The 19444-nt window shown below is 43.4% G+C and overlaps 2 protein-coding genes across 3 annotated transcripts in view; one reads left to right on the forward strand and one right to left on the reverse strand.

Annotated features, from left to right (window-relative positions):
• Nucleotides 1–15747, reverse strand: part of LOC308470780 (uncharacterized protein) — a 33586-nt gene extending 17839 nt beyond the window's left edge. The window contains exons 1-2 of one of the 2 annotated variants that reach the window (XM_080994226.1): nt 1629–3072; nt 638–824 (exon numbers count right to left, since the gene is read on the reverse strand). In XM_080994226.1, coding sequence (XP_080850352.1) covers nt 638–824; nt 1629–1776 — 335 coding nt within the window. In that variant the 5' untranslated portion in view covers nt 1777–3072. Of the gene's footprint in view, nt 1–637; nt 825–1628; nt 3073–15598 lie in introns of those variants that run through there. The other variant, XM_080994227.1, reaches the window with a different exon arrangement.
• Nucleotides 15748–15927: 180 nt separating this feature from the next.
• Nucleotides 15928–19444, forward strand: part of SHISA5 (shisa family member 5) — a 37749-nt gene continuing 34232 nt past the window's right edge. The window contains exon 1 of the mRNA XM_080994250.1: nt 15928–16060. Within this exon, the coding sequence (XP_080850376.1) occupies nt 15991–16060 (70 nt within the window). The 5' untranslated portion in view covers nt 15928–15990. The remainder of the gene's footprint in view (nt 16061–19444) is intronic.

Raw genomic sequence — 19444 nt, forward strand, 5'->3', positions numbered from 1 at the left:
TGAGTGGGGATTTATACCCTGGTCTCTCAGGTCCTTGTATAATAATACCTTTATTATCAATGTACGACCTGTGTACAATGAAATTCAACAGATTGAAGTCCCTTCTCTTGTATACAAGGACATCTCTTTCAACTTTCCAGCCAATAGCTTCAGGATAGCATCTTCCAAATCTTGTGCAAATAAGTTCCTTACTCATAGGCTGCAATGCAAGAACAGCCCTGCTGGATTAATCCAAAGGCTTGTTTAGTCCAGCCTGATCCTTATGGGAAGCCCAAAAGCTGAGCTCAAGTACAACAGCTCTATCCTCACTTCTGATTCCCAACAGTTGTATTCACAGTGGTGGAGGAAGGGGAGTGGGGGGGGAGCGCGCCACCCCCAGGACGTGTGCCCACCTGCTCTCTGCCCCCCAGTGCCGGAGCATGAAGCTCCGCCACTGTGTATTTGAGGCCATACTGCCTAGATTCACAACTAGTACGTGTGAAAGAATCCGCCACCAAAGCAATTTTCTTTCATTCATTACAACCTGAAAAACCTGAATGCAGTGCTTTCCAGTTCACACAGTTCAGTTCAGTTCAGTTCAGTGATGTGCATGCATGCAGGAATCCAAATTAAGCTACAGTACTTGATTTTAACTTACTTGAAGTTACTGGGGCCGCCAATATAGTCTTTGCTTAGCTTATGTCTTCTGGGTTTTCCTTTCCAATTTGTTATCTCACGCAGTGTTTGAGAAACACAGCGTGAAGGAGATGAGACCCTACAGTTTGGTGATCTTGTGGTTGGATGATGAGGCTCAGATAATGGACAAGTTGCCTCAGCTACAGGAGCTGCAAGACAAACAGAAATTTCTGTTAAATTAACAATAGTTTTCTTTCTCAGTTTGGGCTAGTTTCAACATAGGGTTAGTAGTTACAAGAACTTCTTGAATCTCGTCCCTAAATTTTCTTCCCCTTAAGATTATTATAAGGTTCAGTCAAATCATTCTAGGCCACTAGAGCTTTCTGTATCTCTAATAATAGCAAGAGCTACTGTATTTTTTGCTCTATAAGACTCACTTTTTCCCTCCTAAAAAGTAAGGGGAAATGTGTATGCGTCTTATGGAGCGAATGCAGGCTGCACACCTATCCCAGAAGCCAGAACAGCAAGAGGGATTGCTGCGATCCCTCTTGCTGTTCTGGCTTCTGAGATTCAGAATATTTTTTTTCTTGTTTTCCTCCTCCAAAAACTAGGTGCGTCTTGTGGTCTGGTGCGTCTTATAGAGCGAAAAATACAGTACATTATATTAGTATTTTTAAACGTCGCTTAGCAATGAGTCAGAGATTAATCCTTCCAACATTTGAAAAGCAATTTTCTTTCTTCTTCTCTCCCCTTTAAATTGAACTGGAGGCTCTGTTTGCTAAGAATAGCTTTGAATATTTTAATTAAATCATTTGACCAAGGCACTCAAACATTGTTATAGGCAAATAAGTTTTATTAAAAGCTAGAGGTTTTTATTCATTCGATACAATAAAAATAAGAACAGAATTAAACCAAGCGTGGGTAGCATGCGTATAAAGAGAAAATACATAGCCTAAAGTCTCACAGTCCCCAATTCCCGCAACCAATTTAAAAAATATATATATAGAACTTACCAATAACCACAATGCTTTTAAACAATGTCATTTTCTCACAACGCAAAGTATACTGTGCCCCACTACTTTTGGAAGAACAGCTCATGAAAGAGTTTATATAAGAAGGTGAGCAATGAATATATATGTAATTGTACTGCTTTCCCATCATCTGTGCCTATTGATTGATAAAGGAACAGTACTGCTAAAGAGTCTGCAGTTGCTGGTTAACACTGCTACAGTCTAATTAGAGCTGAGTAGTTTCAGAACTGAGAACTTGGGTCCTCAGCATGGCTCTAATCCTGCATATACAACCAGATAGTCTTGTGGAAATTCCAACTGAAAAAACCTTACACTGATGCCTAGTATTTAGTATAGCATGTTTCCTTGAATACAGTGTTAGGCTTTCTAAATTGATGCTGCCTCCCAGAATAACCCTAAAGAATCTGGGGGTGAAAGCAGAGTCTGCTCATAACTAAGCCCCACTGAATCCAATGTATCTCACACTCAGAAAAGGGTTATGGAATGGCAGCTGGATGGTTTCTCTGTATCCTGTGCAGTCATGGAGCAATTCTCAACACAGCCATAGGAACTGGCCCTCGATAGGAATTCATGACCCTCTTTCACAGCACATTCTGAAATTGAGGAGGTTTGCAATGGACAAGAGAAAACCACTCTTCAGCTGGAGTCTAAGCATGATCCAAGGCTGATACACACTGTGCATAACAGACATGTACTTTAGATGTCTGCCATGCAGATCTTACAGCTGTAACTTTTTGAGGGAGTGTCTTTTGTAAACCCTCCAGGCAAGACAATATTACCTGCAAATGTGCAGGCATCTATCCACCCTTCAAAAGTAAGAATTTTCTTCAGATCAGGTTTATACGGTGAACTCATGGGAAACATGTCTGCTGCTCAAAGGATGGCAATACTGCTTAAAATATTTGTTCCGCTATCAAACTGCAGGGCAGTATAATTTTTAACTCCGAGTTTGGGGCGTGTCATCCAGAAAAACATGCTAAACTTATTTTCCTGGCTGCAACACACTTAAGGCAATTCAGGATCGACTCTGAGGGTCAGCCAGGCAAATAATTGTTCATGCAAGTTGTATACTCACACGAGCAGTGAAATGTATATCCAGTTTTATACACATTTCCTCATAATGTGTGCATTTTTGTATACTTCTTTGGTTGTAGAATTGCAGTGCAAAATTCAGAGAAGTGCACATTTTGACAAGTAGCTCCATTATTAGGGAGGTGTGAATTAGGGAGAAGAAGATGAAGAACAGGAGGAGGAGGAGGAGGAGGAGGAGGAGTTTGGATTTGATATCCCGCTTTATCACTACCCGAAGGAGTCTCAAAGCGGCTAACATTCTCCTTTCCCTTCCTCCCCCACAGTTTGCATTAAAAAGAAAACGGAACTGAATTTCCATCCACCCCAGTCCTGTTCTGTAGAAGAGAGAATTTCAGCAGGTTACCTTTGCTGAAATTCTCTCTTCTATGCAACCCTGAAAGGTGTAGGATTCCAGTCTTCCTTTTTTGCCCCAGGACATCCTACTCCTGAGCAATGTGCCTGAGAACAAATCAGGAAACATGAGCTTAAATTTTCCTCTGTCATCTAAACTGTCAATAGCTGATTTCCCCCACAGTCCACAGAACAGGTTTGACTATGTTAGTTGGAACTTACTCTCTAATCAATGTGCATAAGTCTAAAAGTATAACTGAGTAACTTTCAGCCTCAAAGTATGCTGCAGACAAACACAAGCCTCACTATGCAATCCTAAACATGTTCATTCAGAATTAAGTCATTTATTTATTGCACTTCCATGCCATCTTTTTCTCCAAGGAGCTCAAGGTTGCATACATTGTTCTCCCCCTCATCATTTAATGCTCTATTAAATTCAGTTGGACTTATTCCCTCGCCAGAATGTTTAGGATTGAAACCTGTGCCATATTAAGTACACCTATTACAGAAGCTAGCACTGTCTGTCCAGTGCCTCTTGAGATAGCTCAGGAGTGGTGAAATTTGGATTAAATCTCAACTCAAGACTCTTGACAAGTGTTGGGTAAGTTACAATTTTTCAGCTTCAGTTCACTGTCTGCAACAACAACGCTCTTCTGAGATTGAGAAATGTGAATATTATAAAGATCTTTGCCTAGTTAAAATTTGTTTCAATAATAATATGCAGTGGTACCTCTGGTTAAGAACTTAATTCGTTTTGGAGGTCCATTCTTAACCTGAAACTGTTCTTAACCTGAGGTACCACTTTAGCTAATGGGGCCTCCCGCTGCTGCTGAACGATTTCTGTTCTCATCCTGAGGTAAAGTTCTTAACCCAAGGTACTATTTCTGGGTTAGCGGAGTCTGTAACCTGAAGCGTTTGTAACCTGAAGCGTATGTAACCCGAGGTACCACTGTAATCTACTACAGAATAATGAGGTGGGTTGTCTCTGCCAGCTTCTTGCCTGTTTTTGTTTTGTTGCCGTTCTTGTCTGTGGAGGAAATGCTTTCCTTTCCCTATTTACAGTATAGACCTCTTTTTGTTGTTGATGTGGTTGTGCTAGTTTTGTGTTTAACTTCAATCTACTAGATGCTGGTTTATACTTTGTAGCCTTTGCTTCTCCTTTCCTTCAGTTTTGTCTCTACTCAGATATACACAGTAGAAATCTCACATCACGATGGGCAGAGAACGAGCATAAGGCCAAGCTCCTGTGGTATTGGGCAATTCTAACCATCTAAATCAGAAGACCTTTCAATATGAGTGTGTTGATTGGATTTACTATTTATGAATGATTCAGGCACGCTTTTGGTTATGATTTAGATATATGGTGGCCTCTAGTGGTGAGACGCATGTGCACACCCTATGAGGAAACCAGTGTGGTATCAGTCCATAGGGCCTTTACACAACAATCTTCAACAGAATGTCACAAATGTAGCACTTGACTTCTGCTTTTTCCTGAAGTCCCTGTTCTGTTGCATTTATATGATACACGGTCTGCATGTAAAAGATGGAAGCCTCTTTTCACTGGGGCAGAGAATAGCACTAATAAACATGAATCTAGCAGGGGTTTTTTCCTGGCTGTCTTTAGATTAATACCATCAGTCTATTTAATTATTTTGCATTAATATGCTGTTCACAACTCTGGGGACCTGTGGGGACATGTATAGAAATAAAACATAACATAGCGTTGATGTTTTATAAAAAATCTGACTAGCTGGACACTCCCACAGAAGTGACAGGGAGAAGCCAGCCTCCAAAACTTAAAATTATAATACATTGATGATTTACAAAACTATGAGGCCATGCTGCAGTAGCCTTACAACTGCTCACCACTTTTTAATAAAATGGATGACCACCTGTATCTGCTGAGCAAATATACATAGGAATGTGCTGCAATCTACCAAAGCCTTTAGCGAGACATACTGAGCTTATACCTTCAGTAATTTAGGCTGCAATCCTATCTCTGCTTTTCTGGCCACAAGACCTATTGAATTCAATAGGACCTACTTCTGAGCACACACATTCAGGCTCACACAGTTAGCTATTGATGTATACACTGTACCTTTAAAGCACAATGGAAACACATTCCTCCCCCACCACCACCACTGCCAAAATACTACTACTACTACTATATTATTATTATTATTATTATTATTATTATTATTATTATTAGGACAGCAATTTGCTAAGAGTTGCTAGTAACTCTGTGAGGGATAAACTACAGTGCCCTAGAGGAGAAGAATGTGCTTTGAGTGTGCTCAGGTTTACGGCAGGTGAGGGTGGCTTGTCCCAAATTGTCTTGTGCACCCAATGGGGAATCTGGTGGGCCAAGATTGGCAAGTGGGCAACAGGTTCCCCACTCCTAGTATTGTGTGTTTGTAGCTACCTGCATTGTGTTGAACCAAAGATGAACTGTTCCGGAAGCTCTGCAGATGCCATCTTGGTAGTCAAGATAACCCCACAATTAATTGGTAGTTGTTGTAGCAATGAGCTCATATATGCTCATATTCACTTGCTTTGATATAGGCCAGGGGTCAGCAACCTTTTCCAGTAGTGGGCCGGTCCACTGTCCCTCAGACTATGTGGTGGGCCAGACTATATTTGGGGGGGGGGAATGAATGAATTCCTATGCCCCACAAATAACCCAGAGATGCATTTTAAATAAAAGGACACATTCTACTCATGTAAAAACACATTGATTCCCGAACCGTTTGTGGGCTGGATTGATAAGGTGATTGGGCCGCATCTAGCCCACGGGCCTTAGGTTGCCTACCCCTGATATAGGCTAATTGGCTTGCTTTGATGGTATCCTTATCTAGGGGCTTGGAGTGCTGTGCTTTGAACCCAGAAAGGGGAACAACTATCTGTAAGATTTGGGTATTTGCCACCTATGCCCTCATCTGGTCAGGTGGCGTGATGGGAAGTCCTAGCCAAAGTGACGTAGGCTGTTTTGTGGATAAAGAATGTATGAATGTTCGCTGGGGGGAGCGCAAGCCATCTCCTTGCTGTGATGTCCATCCCCCATCTGTTAGGTCTGGGAGACCTGGCAGGTTGCTCTGCTGTAAGTCTACACCTTTCTTTCTCTTAAAGCACTAGAACTGATAACTCTGATGTTTTTGACATTCCTCTTTGGTATCCCTGCACCCAACCACTCCCACGAGCCCTTTTTTCAGCCTGCGGTACAGAAAATGCACCTACATGCTGTAATCAATTGCTTAATTGCTGCTTGCCACGCTGCTGTCACAGGTACAGGAATACTGTCTCTCCACCCCACCCCACCCAGCAATCCTATATGCTTGAATGGTGTGTAGTAAGAAAATGTGGCCATAAGCATACCCATTTATTTTTAAATGGGTGTTCTTTAATGTTCTTTAAAATGTTCTTAAAAAACTTCCCTATTAAAAAGAAAAGTCTATGCAACAAACAGTCTTCCTTTCTCCTCGGCCTTTGTATTGGCTGCAATTTTGCCCTGTTGCACACTTGAATTATTCACCAGTACTCCGGGACGCGGGTGGCACTGTGGGTAAAACCTCAGTGCCTAGGACTTGCCGATTGCATGGTTGGCGGTTTGAATCCCCGCGGCGGGGTGAGCTCCCGTCTTTCGGTCCCAGCTCCTGCCCACCTAGCAGTTCGAAAGCACCCCCAAGTGCAAGTAGATAAATAGGTACCACTTTATAGCGGGAAGGTAAACGGCGTTTCCGTGTGCTGCGCTGGTGCTGGCTCGCCAGAGCAGCTTCGTCACGCTGGCCATGTGACCCGGAAGTGTCTCCGGACAGCGCTGGCCCCCGGCCTCTTAAGTGAGATGGGCGCACAACCCTAGAGTCGGACACGACTGGCCCGTACGGGCAGGGGTACCTTTACCTTACTCCTGCTTCAGAGTTCAGTTATCCCTTCGGTTCAGCAGCTTGTGCATACTTCAGACAAACTGCTTCACTAAAACGAATCAAGATACCCGTTTCGTGAGCGCAGTTTGTTGATCTCCAGGGGAGGTGTGCAAAAATATGGCGGACATGAGTGTGCTCACATGCAATTGCCTCGTGTCTCTTTGGATAACATTAAAATAAACACATATCAGAGGAGAGACAGAGGGGCAGAGATCAGGCATGGGGAACCTCCAGGCTTTTCTATCTGGCCCTCAGGTCTCTCTCCTGGCCCTGTACCACCCCAAGCTCCACCTTTCACCAGCCCTGCCTGGCTGGAAGATAAGGAGGAATGTTTGCATGTGCAGAAACTAGATTACTACAAAAGGGGAACATTCACATTTAATGCTCTGCCTGCTGACCCTGCCCACCATGGAGATGTGGCCTAAAGAGTTCCTCACCCTAGTGTGATGTCTTTCATCTTTGGCCGGTGCAGCTTGTTCTGCAAAGTAAGCAAAGCTGCATCTGCCAAAATTCCATCTTGTACACCAAGCGTATCCAACATGGTGCCCTCCAGATGTTGTTGAGCTCCAGCTCCCATTGTCCCTGACAATCAGCTGTTATGGTTGGGGTTGATGGGAGTTGTAACCCAGTCACATCTGGAGGTTTCTGATGGCTATTGCTCTGCACCAGCCTTCTTCCTCCTTGCATCTTCTATCCATGCTGCTCACCCTACAAAGTGGGAATAAGGCACTATATTTTAGGTTAGATCTTGGGGTTGCCAAGTCCCACCCCCCACCCCTGCTCCTGCTCCTTCAGCTTTAACAGCATAAATTATCAACAACAGGTGATGATTCTCCAGTTTCGCTTGCTGATCTCTGCAGATGTTGCTGCTGTTAATTGCACAACAGTAGTTCCATCCAGGGTCCCCACCTCTCTATTAGTTGGCAGCCTTGAATCCCTTATACTCTTTGGGGAATAAAGGCAGTGTCGCTAAACAGTGAGAAGGTTGCCAGAAGGAAGGAGGCTTGTGAAGCAATTCCACAAGCACCAAAAGCAGCCAAGAGGAAATTGGCAGGGTTTGCTAGGCTGCAGGTGGGGCTTATTTAATCAGGTAACATGGGCCATGCTCAGTAAGCTTATAAAAACAGCAGCTGAGGAGTGTATACATGATATTTAACACAGGATGCTACTAAGTAAGCTGTGCATTTCTGTGTAAGTTGCCAATAAAAATTTAAGGGTGAACAAAACATCCACAATCAGAGCAATTGCAACAAAAAAAGTGACCTATCTGGGCACAGGAGAGATAATAACATGGCTTTTTTAAGCTCACAAGGGGAAAGTCACTTTGCTGGAGCAGTTAAAAAGAAGAACAGCTGGCAGGAGAGGAAGGGCTACGCATCCTCCTCCTGCTGCTGCTGCTGCTTCTCCATTTAAATTTCCTTTCATTTTAAAATTGCATCAGTAACAGACATTTACATGTATCATTTGTTATTGTTACTAATTAGGTTATTCCAAAGGAGCCTAGGGTTGCAAGCACCAACATGCTGAAACAGTACAATTTAAAGTACAATCAAAACTTAATTAAAAGAATTGAAAACTATTAAAAACGTTTAACATATGTGGTTACACTCCTATCATACAGAAGTTAGCTAAGCAGGTGGAATCTTAACTACAACACTGTCACCAAGTGCAGAGTTTTGCTTCTCTGCAGTAAGAGTGATGTTTCACCATTCATGAATCATGGCCTGGATTCAACTAACTGGTCCCACTAGTAAAGGTAAAGGACCTCTGGATGGTTAAGTCCAGTCAAAGATGACTATGGGGTGCAGCACTCATCTTGCTTTTCAGGCCAAGGCAGCTGGAGTTTGTACACAGACAGCTTTCCGGGTCATGTGGCCAGCATAACTAAACTGCTTCTGGTGCACGGAGGACCATGACAAGTTCCAGAGTGCACAGAAATGCCATTTACCTTCCCACCACAGCAGTACCTATTTATCTACTTGCACTGGTATGCTTTCGAACTGCTAGGTTGGCAGAAGCTGGGACAGAGCAATGGGTACTCAGCCCCTCGCGTGGTGGTCAAACTGCCAACCTTCTGATCAGCAAGCCCAAGAGTCTCAGTGGTTTAGACCACAGCGCCACCCAGGTCCCCAGGTAGTGCTAATAGAAGGACTTCCACTATGGCAATGGGGCTTTCCTCCTCTCATACACCCTGCTAAATTGTGTCAGGGTGATAGTAGCTGGGAGAACCCCACAGAACAGCACAAGGGGGAAGACGGTTCTGTCTGGAGAGCAGAAACACTTGTGCTAGCAGAATGTTTGTAACAGTGTGATGTTGAATTCCTCCCTCCCTATAGGATTTATTCATTGGTGTGGGATTTTTCCTTGCTGATCCTATGATGTAGGAAAGGCTTATATATCACTGATGAGGGACATTTTGGAGCCTGAAGGCTGTATTTTATCACAGGCAACCTTCTGGAGACCTCATGCCAGTGGTGGGTAGAGCAACTAGCGTGACATTTACTTTTGTACGTTAACAGCTGACATTTCTACAAGCAGCCACACATGAGGCATTATCACAGCTCAGGCTGATTCCACACAGGCAAAAGCACTCAAGGAGGGTGCGCAGCAGGACCACTGCAGGGTGTAGGCTAGTGATGGCGGAGATGAACTGGGAAGAGGTGTTGCCTGGGAAGGCCCCCCCCAAGGGCCAGATGGAGAGGCCTGGAATGCTGAATCTGGCCCTCAGGCCTGATGTTTCCTACCTCTGTTTTATAGCAGTGCTTCTGCTACAGCTTTAGGCCTCGTTCTGAAAAACAGCAGATGAGACAGTAAACCTATTCTCTGGCTGTACTACTTCAGACTCCAGACTCACATGATTTATTTAAGACATAGGAATATCATGCACACAGAAAATCAAAATGTCAAGGGGGAAGGGTTAGTGTTCTCTGACTCGATACTGTTTCTCTGTCCTAGGATTTTGTTTTCTGCTATGTGAATCTGAAAGGGAACAAGTCAGGCATAGATAAACTAAAAAACAAGGTGCAAGACTGGTTACACTATGCTCAAATCCAAGAGGTCTTTAAAATGGATAAAAAAATAGGTTTCCAGGTGGAAAAATCGAAGCTAGAGACAGAATTACTTGAACCAAAGACTAAGGTTCTATCAAGAATGTATAACTTGCTGCTTAAATGGAACACTCAGGACGAGACAGTTAAATCAGCCATGATAAAGTGGGCACAGGATATTGGGTATAACATTATGTTTGAGGACTGGGAAAGGTTATGGACCACCGGTATGAAATTCACGGCATGTAATGCCCTGAAAGAAAACATTATGAAAATGATATATAGGTGGTACATGACCCCAGTCAAACTTGCAAAGATATATCACCTGTCTGACAACAAATGCTGGAAATGTAAGGAGGCTGAAGGGACATTCTTTCACCTCTGGTGGACTTGCCCGAAAGTGAAGGCCTTCTGGGAAATGATCTATAATGAGCTAAAAAAGGTATTTAAGTATACCTTTCCTAAGAAACCAGAGGCCTTCCTTCTGGGCATAGTTGGCCAGAAAGTGTTAAAGAAGGATAGAACTTTTTTTATGTATGCAACTACAGCAGCAAGAATTCTTATTGCTAAACACTGGAAGACACAAGATTTACCCACGCTGGAAGAGTGGCAGATGCAATTGATGGACTATATGGAATTGGCCGAAATGACTGGCAGAATCCGAGATCTGGGAGAAGAAACAATGGAGGAGGACTGGAAAAAGTTTAAGGATTATCTACAAAAACATCATAAGTTATATGAATGTTAAGATTTTGCATGGTTGGGAAAAATTAGCTTCAGCAATAAAATTTGATGATTTGGGAAATTAAGTTATAACTATGAAAGGACCAAAACTTAAAATACGCCTATTTTAGGATAAAAGAAATTTGATAATAAGTATTTTAAATTTAAAGTATAATTATTTGAAACCACAAAAAATGCATGAAACAAGGTAATAATTTGCTGACATCTTTATTGTAAAGAATGCAGGGTGAGGGAGATGTGGGGAAGTCCGGTTGGTTATGAACAGATGTTCTGGAAAGATGAATTTTATCTATTTTCTTTTTCTTTTTGTTCTGTTGCTTTTGTTATTTACCGGAATATATATTTGTACCTGGAAAAAGCAATAAAAAATATTATTAAAAATAAAAATAAAAATGAAAGGGAACAAGTCAGATCTGAGAACTAAGTGAGGCTAGATGTGACTACTTTTTGAATCATGTCTTTGTGACTGGACAAATTTCTTTGCTTACAAAGAGCAGCTGGGGGGGGGAGCCCTGGTCCCTACTGGGACTGTGCTGTGTGGTGGTGGGTTCTTTTCTGACCCAATTCTTTTTAAAATTGCAGCAAATAACCAATTTTAAGTGGGTGATTTTCAATGGAAAAATAACATAGGGGAGTTTTAGACACCTCACAATGTAACTTGAGGAGGGGGCCTCACCACTAAAAAGAAAAAAACAAAGAGATTTAGCCAGTAAGCAAAAAATGTTTACAACACATTTAGAGCAGCAATCCTCCATAGTGTTACATTATGGTTCTTCATTTGCTTCTTCATAGTTCTACCAATTGCGAAATGAATCACTGCTGGCATGTACGTTGTTTCTCAACTTGGGGAAACAGGCTAGAAAAATAACCACAGGGGGAAGGCAGTAGGTTGTGGTAGAAAGGAGGGGCTTAGTTGAACTACAAACGAAGCTTTGACTTCTGGGCTTGGAAAATGGAAAGTCGTTTAGTTTACAGTGAGTCATTCCTTGCTTTTTCATTTCCAGGCCAGCAGGCATCTGTTAATTATCTCTAACACGTTCTTTGGCTGCTGCTTGAAAAATAGTTATCATGTTTATCAAATTGAATGAATTATATTTGGAGCTTTAACATTATTTTTACAGGACAGCAGAGTAACTGGCCTTTATTTCTTTGGTCAAGTTCACAATTAAACAGAGGAGCTATCAGATATAATACCCTCAATGATTCTATCTTCTTAATTAATTTTATATAGAAAAATAAAAACTTTCAAGACTGGCCACTGGATAATTTCTTTCTTCCTATCATCTCCTCCTGTATATGGGTTATAATTCCTGACGAAGAAGAGAAGCTTGCATTTTTAAGCAACAAATTGCCTCCCTTGCTACACATACATAGCTATATTTGAAGGCTGTGCATACACCATGCATTTAAGCACATGACTGCCCCCAAAGAAACCTCAAAACTGTAGTTTACCCCTCACATAGCTAAGATTCCCAGCACCCTTAACAAACTAGCTCCCAGATTCTTTTGAGGATGTCAAGTGCTTTAAATGTATGGTATGTGCATAGAGTGAGGGAGCAGTTGCTGCCTTGAATAATCAACACCCTTTCTCAACCCAATGGCAGGAAAACAGTAGTGTTCAGCCACTACCTTTGCAACCCAGGAAGGGGAAGACCCCACCCTGCTGCATGTGTGCAGGCTGGTTCCCCATCCCAATCTACAAAAAGCAACAATGCAATTCCTTTTTTAAAAAAAAAGCAAGCAAGCAAGCAAGCTGGGAATCCACATATCATGGCTCATTTGGGTACCTAGCATTTGTAAGGAATTTTCTACTATTTGTAGAAAGGAGGTGTGGAGCAAAGGCACTAATCTCCTCATTCGTTTTGTGAAAAACTAGCCTGATCGCACTTCTCAGTGTTTCCAGACAATAAATGAGTCACAGCAATTACTGACATTTAGGAAAGCGGATCACATGTTAATGAAGCTGAAGCCTAGAGTTGAAACGCCCATTGTCTCTATTGAAGAGACTTTTGGGTTTGGTTTATAATCTTTTATGCTAATCTTCCCTATTGAAGAAGTGATTGCTGCCCCATAGAAAACAATTCAGGTGCCGAGGAGTTTAGCTAGCTGTAACTGGGCAGAAGTGCTTCAGTTCATAAACAAAAAGGTAGTGACAAAAACAAGGGTTTTCATCTTTCCTACTTATTTCACACAGTGGTACCTCGGGTTACATACGCTTCAGGTTACATACGCTTCAGGTTACAGACTCTGCTAACCCAGAAATAGTGCTTCAGGTTAAGAACTTTGCTTCAGGATAAGAACAGAAATCAGGCTCCGGTGGCGCGGTGGCAGCAGGAGGCCCCATTAGCTAAAGTGGTGCTTCAGGTTAAGAACAGTTTCAGGTTAAGAACGGACCTCTGGAACAAATTAAGTACTTAACCTGAGGTACCACTGTATTAAATAAAATTGTAGCATTAAAAAAATTACTTTGCTGTTACCGAAATCACATATAAAGCCCATCTTTGTTATATCATATTGTAGGTGGTGGATCTGTGGTTGAGGGATCATGGATCCTGAACAGTAACATATTTTGCTATGTGAAGGGCTGTGGGGTGGGGGGTGGAACTTGAATAGTGCTTGACAACCCTGAAGTGTTTTCCATTGTTGTTATCCTGCTGGGTTGGGTTGTTTTATGGAAATGCAGTGTGTTGGGGGGTTGCCATGAAGTTACTTGCAGCAGCAGCAGCAGCAGCAGCAGCAGCTCAATTGAATGCTGGGTGGGATTAAACAACTGAGGACTTCAGCAGAGTTGTCTGGATGCCAGATCTACCTGTAAAAAAAAGACAGCAGGGCTATCCATCAAGAAGTAATTGGAAAGGTGGACCTGTAATAAAAGTGTCTCAGAGTCCACACCTACACAGGTGCCACCACTGCTAGACTAGATGTACAAAGAGGGCATGCGAAAGTGGTCACATGAAGGAAATGTCATCATCCGTTTCCTCACTGCAAAGTTTTTATTTATTGTAAACCTCTCCCACTGGCATTGCAATTGGCATGCCCTTCCGTTTCTGCTTCTCTTTGGTAATGAGCAGGTGTGGCCTGCAGCAGTGTGCAATTTATTGTGAGGGAACAAAGGAGGAAATGCAGCAATATATTCTGTAGTAACAAGGCTAAGAAATGTGGCATCCTGCCACAAACGTCATTTTGCTAGCATAGAAGCTCATGCTGAAAAGGGAAACAATTCCAATGAACAATAAATAGGTAATTAATTGTCCACATGCAAAAAAATAAGGTGTTGCATTTCCAGACAAAATGGCTTTGATGAGGCTTTGATGAGGAAAATGCTGGCAGGACCTGCAAGAGACCGTGGCATCTTTCCTTCTGATCACTGTTGTGGAATCCTACCAACTTCTACACATTTACAGAAATAAGAAAGACAGTTAAATGGGCTAGGCTGCAGTCCCTGGGAGGGATCACAAAGACCAGAGGATCCTCTGGGCCTCCCTTTCTGCGGACATTGAGGCCCATCCTGAAAGAGAGAGACTTATGCTTCATCCATCAGGAGGCTGCCCCTCTTGACTCACCCAAAAGGATGTGCTGCCGGAGCATGCCCCTCCCCCAACACACACCTTGGAATGAAGGACACACCTCAACACCAGCCCTGAAGCTGGCCTAATTTATATATTTCCTGCTGGCAATAAAACTGTGTTTAAGGAAAGAAAAATCAAAGGGGGAGGTTAGGAGCCACACTCCTTTTGAATTGCTCTGCCCATGTGTAATGTAGGATTATATCCATGGGTGCAAGCCATTAAATAAACTGTAATCAGTTAATCATACAACTGATGAATAGATTACTCTCTCCATTGAAGTTGTTTTCTGTCTGTTCCCGGTTTGCCTTTCTCCAAACTGCCATTTCTTTGCAAACACTTCTTGATGACCAACAATGGGAAGGAAAACATCAGCCCAGAGAACAGGGACAGGCCATTTCCTCATCCTCCAAAGGCCATCCGTTGAGAGCCAACATCCTGTTCTTCATACCAATGGGAACTTATTGCACCACTTTAATTTGAGATAACCTACAAGCAACTTGCATAAATTAAGCATATATTGAATTCTAAGGAATTCATATTTCAGTAGAATAAAATACATTCTAAGAAATAAAAGCTCCAAAAATACAATTAATAATCATCCACCATCTTGCACAGCATATTACAATTGCTACAACAATTGTGGGCTACAGAAGGGCTAAACATGATGCCTTCTTGTCAGTATTACTTCTTCTATTTCCATTCCAACCTCCACACTAAAGGTTGGTTGTAAACTGACTGGTTGAACCTTGGGGGCCCCCAACACAAGTGGGATAACAATAAAGTAGTACATGAGGATGATGATGATATATTATTATTTCTACCCCACCTACCTGGCTGGGTTTCCCCAGCCACATGAAGAATGATTTCTTGCCATTGGTCAGTTGCAGACATCCTGCACAAACTGGGATTAAGGAGCAGAACTTTCTGGCCAGAGGACATTCCTTCCAAGGCAGGTCTCAGCCTTGGGAGCTCCAGTAATTTCTTTCTTTCTTTCTTTCTTTCTTTCTTTCAAGAACCACAACAGGGGTTGTAAGGAGGAAGTTCATTGTCAGAGCTGGATCTTGGGACTTTTAGGTTGCAGTCCTACACAGCAGGTATGGAGAACCTGTGTTCTTGAACTCCGGCTCCCATCAGCCCCAGACAGCACCCTCAATGCTCAGGGATGATGGGCAAGGATGAAGTGCAACATCTGGAGGGCGACGGGTTGCCCCACCTCCCGCTATACACGATTGCACGGGAGTAAATCTCACTGAACACAGTGGGGCTTCCTTCCCAGGAAGCGGGCACAGAATAGCACTGTTGATCCCAGAGGTGTGGGAACACACCTCTAAATTGGGCGGCGCTGGGGGGGACGACGGAGAGGCTCTGCACATGCTCTGGGGCTTCTTCATTCATGGCCCTCGGGGAAATGACCGCCTGGTAGGGCAGAGCCAGCCCTGAGGCAGAAGCCGCGGAACTCCCATTTCGCTCAGGCGTTCGCAGGGACAACTGGGGCAAAAGCAGCGGAGGAGGCGGAGGGGCGGGAGGAGGCGTGGCCGTGGCTCTTCGCTGTCGGGCAACGCGAGCCACTCATTTGTGAGGCGCGGAGTCGTCCGGTGGGTCTGTGGCTGCTGCTCGCGGGCTGACTGAGGGGAGGAGGAGGATGGCCTGCGCCCGGAGCCCTTTCCTGACCGCCTGCGCCTTCCTGGCGCTCTTTCTCCTGGTGCCTGGCGGTGAGTGACGCGCTACGAAGTTGAGGGGGACTTCTCTGAGACCCTGGAGGCAGAGGAGGAGGAGGGGGAAAGGGCTGCCTGCCTGCCTGCCTGCCTGCCTGCCTGGCATCAACAATGGTGGGCAGGGAAGAGGGACGAGGAGCGGGTTGCTGGTGGGTTGCCCCGGGAGAAGTTCCTCCGAGGGGGAGCCGAGGCGTCAGCAGAAGTGGCCGGCTCTGCATTTCAGCGATCAAGAACCAGCTGGTGGCGGCTCGGCGGTGCTCTGTGCATCCGCTATGGATGGCAGGCGGGTGGGGGGAGGCTAAACAAGGCGCCCTTCTCGGACATTGGGCAACTTCTAAGAAAGGGGATGCACCGAGCAGACACCCAGGGCTGTCGAGGCGAGGAAGAAGCTGGCGCTCCCTCTGTCACACAGAGACCTGTTTTCCTTCTCGTGTTTGATTAAGGGGCGTTCTCAGTTGGTTCGTTCTTCGCCGAGGCCCCACTCGTGGCTCATCGTGCGTGTATGTGTCTGAATCACCCGGTTTTTGTTTTTGTTTTCTTAAAACCTCCGAGGCCTCTTTTGTGAGCTTGTTCTCAAGTGTCACTGCCACCGGCCTCACCAAAATCCGCTTTTCGTATTCCCAGACTGGCGTGTGGGGGGAGCGGTTAACACCCGATTGTCTATTACGACTAGGTCTGCTGCGTTTCATAATTCCGTGTCTGCACCTCAAGATGTTTATAAATAAGACTTCTTGTCATAAATAAAAGATAGCTAAGGTTTGAGCATTAGCAGTAGTTTCAGACTTTTTTTTTACTTTTTTTTTACGAAAACTGCCCATTCCACTCTGGCTTAGAGCTATTTGGGGGATAATATAAGCTAAGCGTTGGAAGTAAAAGAATCTCTGCTCCCTACAGTTATCTGTCCCAAGCCTATAAAATGGGGAGGGCAAGACACAAATGTTGGAGGTAGGAGGCTTTTGTGTTCCAGTACTGAGACCAAAGCAATCTGCTGTATGTCACTTTATGACAGGGTTGCCCTTGCTAGGAGAGGTGCAGTAGATTTTGAAGCAGGCAACTGAAATCCTAGGAATGGAGTAGAGGGGACTTGGGCAACAATGGTGAAGCAGGCAAGGTTAGACTAGAGTGGTTCACACAAGGCCATTATAGAAGAGGAAGAAAAGGAGGAAGCACCTTCTTCTTCTTCATCTTCCTCTGAAGGAACTAACAGTTGAGGAAGAAGTTACTTGACCAAGAGGTGTTTCACACAAAATTATTAATACAGTTGCTTAAAGTTACACTCTAAATTTAGGCAGTGTGAAGAAGATGAGCAACAGGTACCAATGTACATGGTGACTTCCAGTAAAAGGGAGATGAATGTATTTGGCTAGATTCACGTAGGTTGCTGTGTTGGTCTGACGCAGTCAGAATAAATTTTAAAAAATTAAAAAATTGTCCAGTAGCACCTTAGAGACCAACTAAGTTTGTTCTGGACATTAAAAAAAAAAAATTATGTATGTGGCTAGAGGCACTTAAAAGCTAAAGCAGAAATGTGTAAGTTGTGGTCCTAAGCTAAACAGGAGCTCAGTAAACTTCTTGCTTTTTTGTATAACAACTACTACACAAAGAAAGCACTCATGGTACAACCCAAAGTATAATTAGTATAAGTCAAAGCATGCTGTGCCTTGTTAGTCCCCAAAGGCCTTCCTGAGGGGCCAGGCTTTGCATTTCTGGTGTCACCATCAGTCTGCCTTTGCCAAAAAACAGGGCTGGGGAACCTTTGGCCTTCCAGATGCTTTTGGACTCCAACCCCCATCAGCCCTAGCCATCATACTCAATCAATGGTCAGGGATGATGGGACTTGCAGTTCAGCTACACCTCGAAGGCCAAAGGTTTTCCAGCCCTAAAATACACACCCTCCCACTAAAACCACCGGACTTTTGTTGCCAGGAACTTCAAAAGCAAGGGAGTTGGTGAGCACCTGGCAAGTCTCAGGGGCATGGTTGGGGGGCCTGCTTTCAGGCCCCCAAATAATGCAGGCCTGTGCTAAACATTTTGCTTTGCAGAGAACAGAGGGAAGGAAGAGAAAAGGGTGGTAGATGTGGCCATTAACAGCAGTTAAACATCCATGGGCTTTGTTGCAGTTTTGAGATGAAGAATGGCATGGACACGTTACATATGCTACTTCATACGTATAGATGCACATATGCCAATCTAGGCTGTCTTTCAGATGTAAAGCTGCTCTGTGAGCAAAGGGTTTGTTTGTTTGTGTTTGTTTGTTTGTTTGTTTGTTTGTTTTAAAAGGTGGGGTGTGAAGGTACAGGAGATTAGAGGCCCCTGAAGATTAACTGAGGGTTTCATGGAAAAGATTGAAAGAAGCTGCAAAGTGGGATTTTCTGCTTTGTGCTTATGTGATGCCCATGGTAGTGGGAAGCCACCCTTTCTTGCTTTCCCAGCACATTTGATGGAGCACCTCCCACTTTTCTCATATGCTTCCCCATCCATGATTTACGTTGTTCCCAACACAGCTTTTTATAACACAGGAAATTTCCATTATAGAAGAATTGAGGCTATGAAAGGAGCAGTTGATGATCTTGTGCAGAAGTGGGGTTGAGGGAACGCAGCATAAAGGGAAGAATTTTGTTTTTGTTTAAAAGGTTGTCATGGACATTTGCTGCAGGGGCAAATGCACACTTTAAACCTGAGGCTGATGCCTAAGGGCTTAAGGAGTAGTTGCTGGTGTTTGAACAAATCAAAACCAGGGTCTGTGATCTGAAAACAGAGGTGATGTGTGTACTTTGTAACCCAAGAAAATATTTAATAAAAACAATTTAAAAAAAAAGAAGTGTTGATAGTGAAGGGCACGAAAACAGTTATAGCAACAAAGGTATTTGTATTTTAAAGATTTATAGTCTGTGTTTCTGTTTTTTAAAAAGTGCTTAAGGCAGCTTAGGATAAAAGTTAAGCAATAACTCACCACAGAAAAATAAACATTAGAAAGCTATCAAACGGAGAGAAAATAAGAGCTATATATAAGGAAACGTGTTTGATTTGTGGGCGCATTAGAACATGGAGTAACTTTTCTGTGGAAGCGGAGGGAGAGGCTGAAAACTTTTACAATTCTCAGATAATATTATGCTACTAAATAAAAAAGCAAAAAATATTTGTCAGCAGATGTAGCAGGATGGACTAAGGCTATAATTCTGTATTCATTTACCTGGAGGCAAGTCTCATTGCACAGTGTATTCAAGTGCACTGTAAATAATGCAAAAGTCAAGATAAAGTACATTCCCTTCCCTTAAAGGTTGGGCCTTTAAGAAAGGCTAAAGGAATCCAAGTATTAACACTAGAAGGGACATACATTTGTTTAGCTTTTTTTGCACACTGCTGCCACTAAATAAATAT

The sequence above is a fragment of the Podarcis pityusensis genome (genome assembly GCF_964106645.2).
Source record: "Podarcis pityusensis genome assembly, chromosome: 2".
Taxonomy (NCBI): domain Eukaryota; kingdom Metazoa; phylum Chordata; class Lepidosauria; order Squamata; family Lacertidae; genus Podarcis; species Podarcis pityusensis.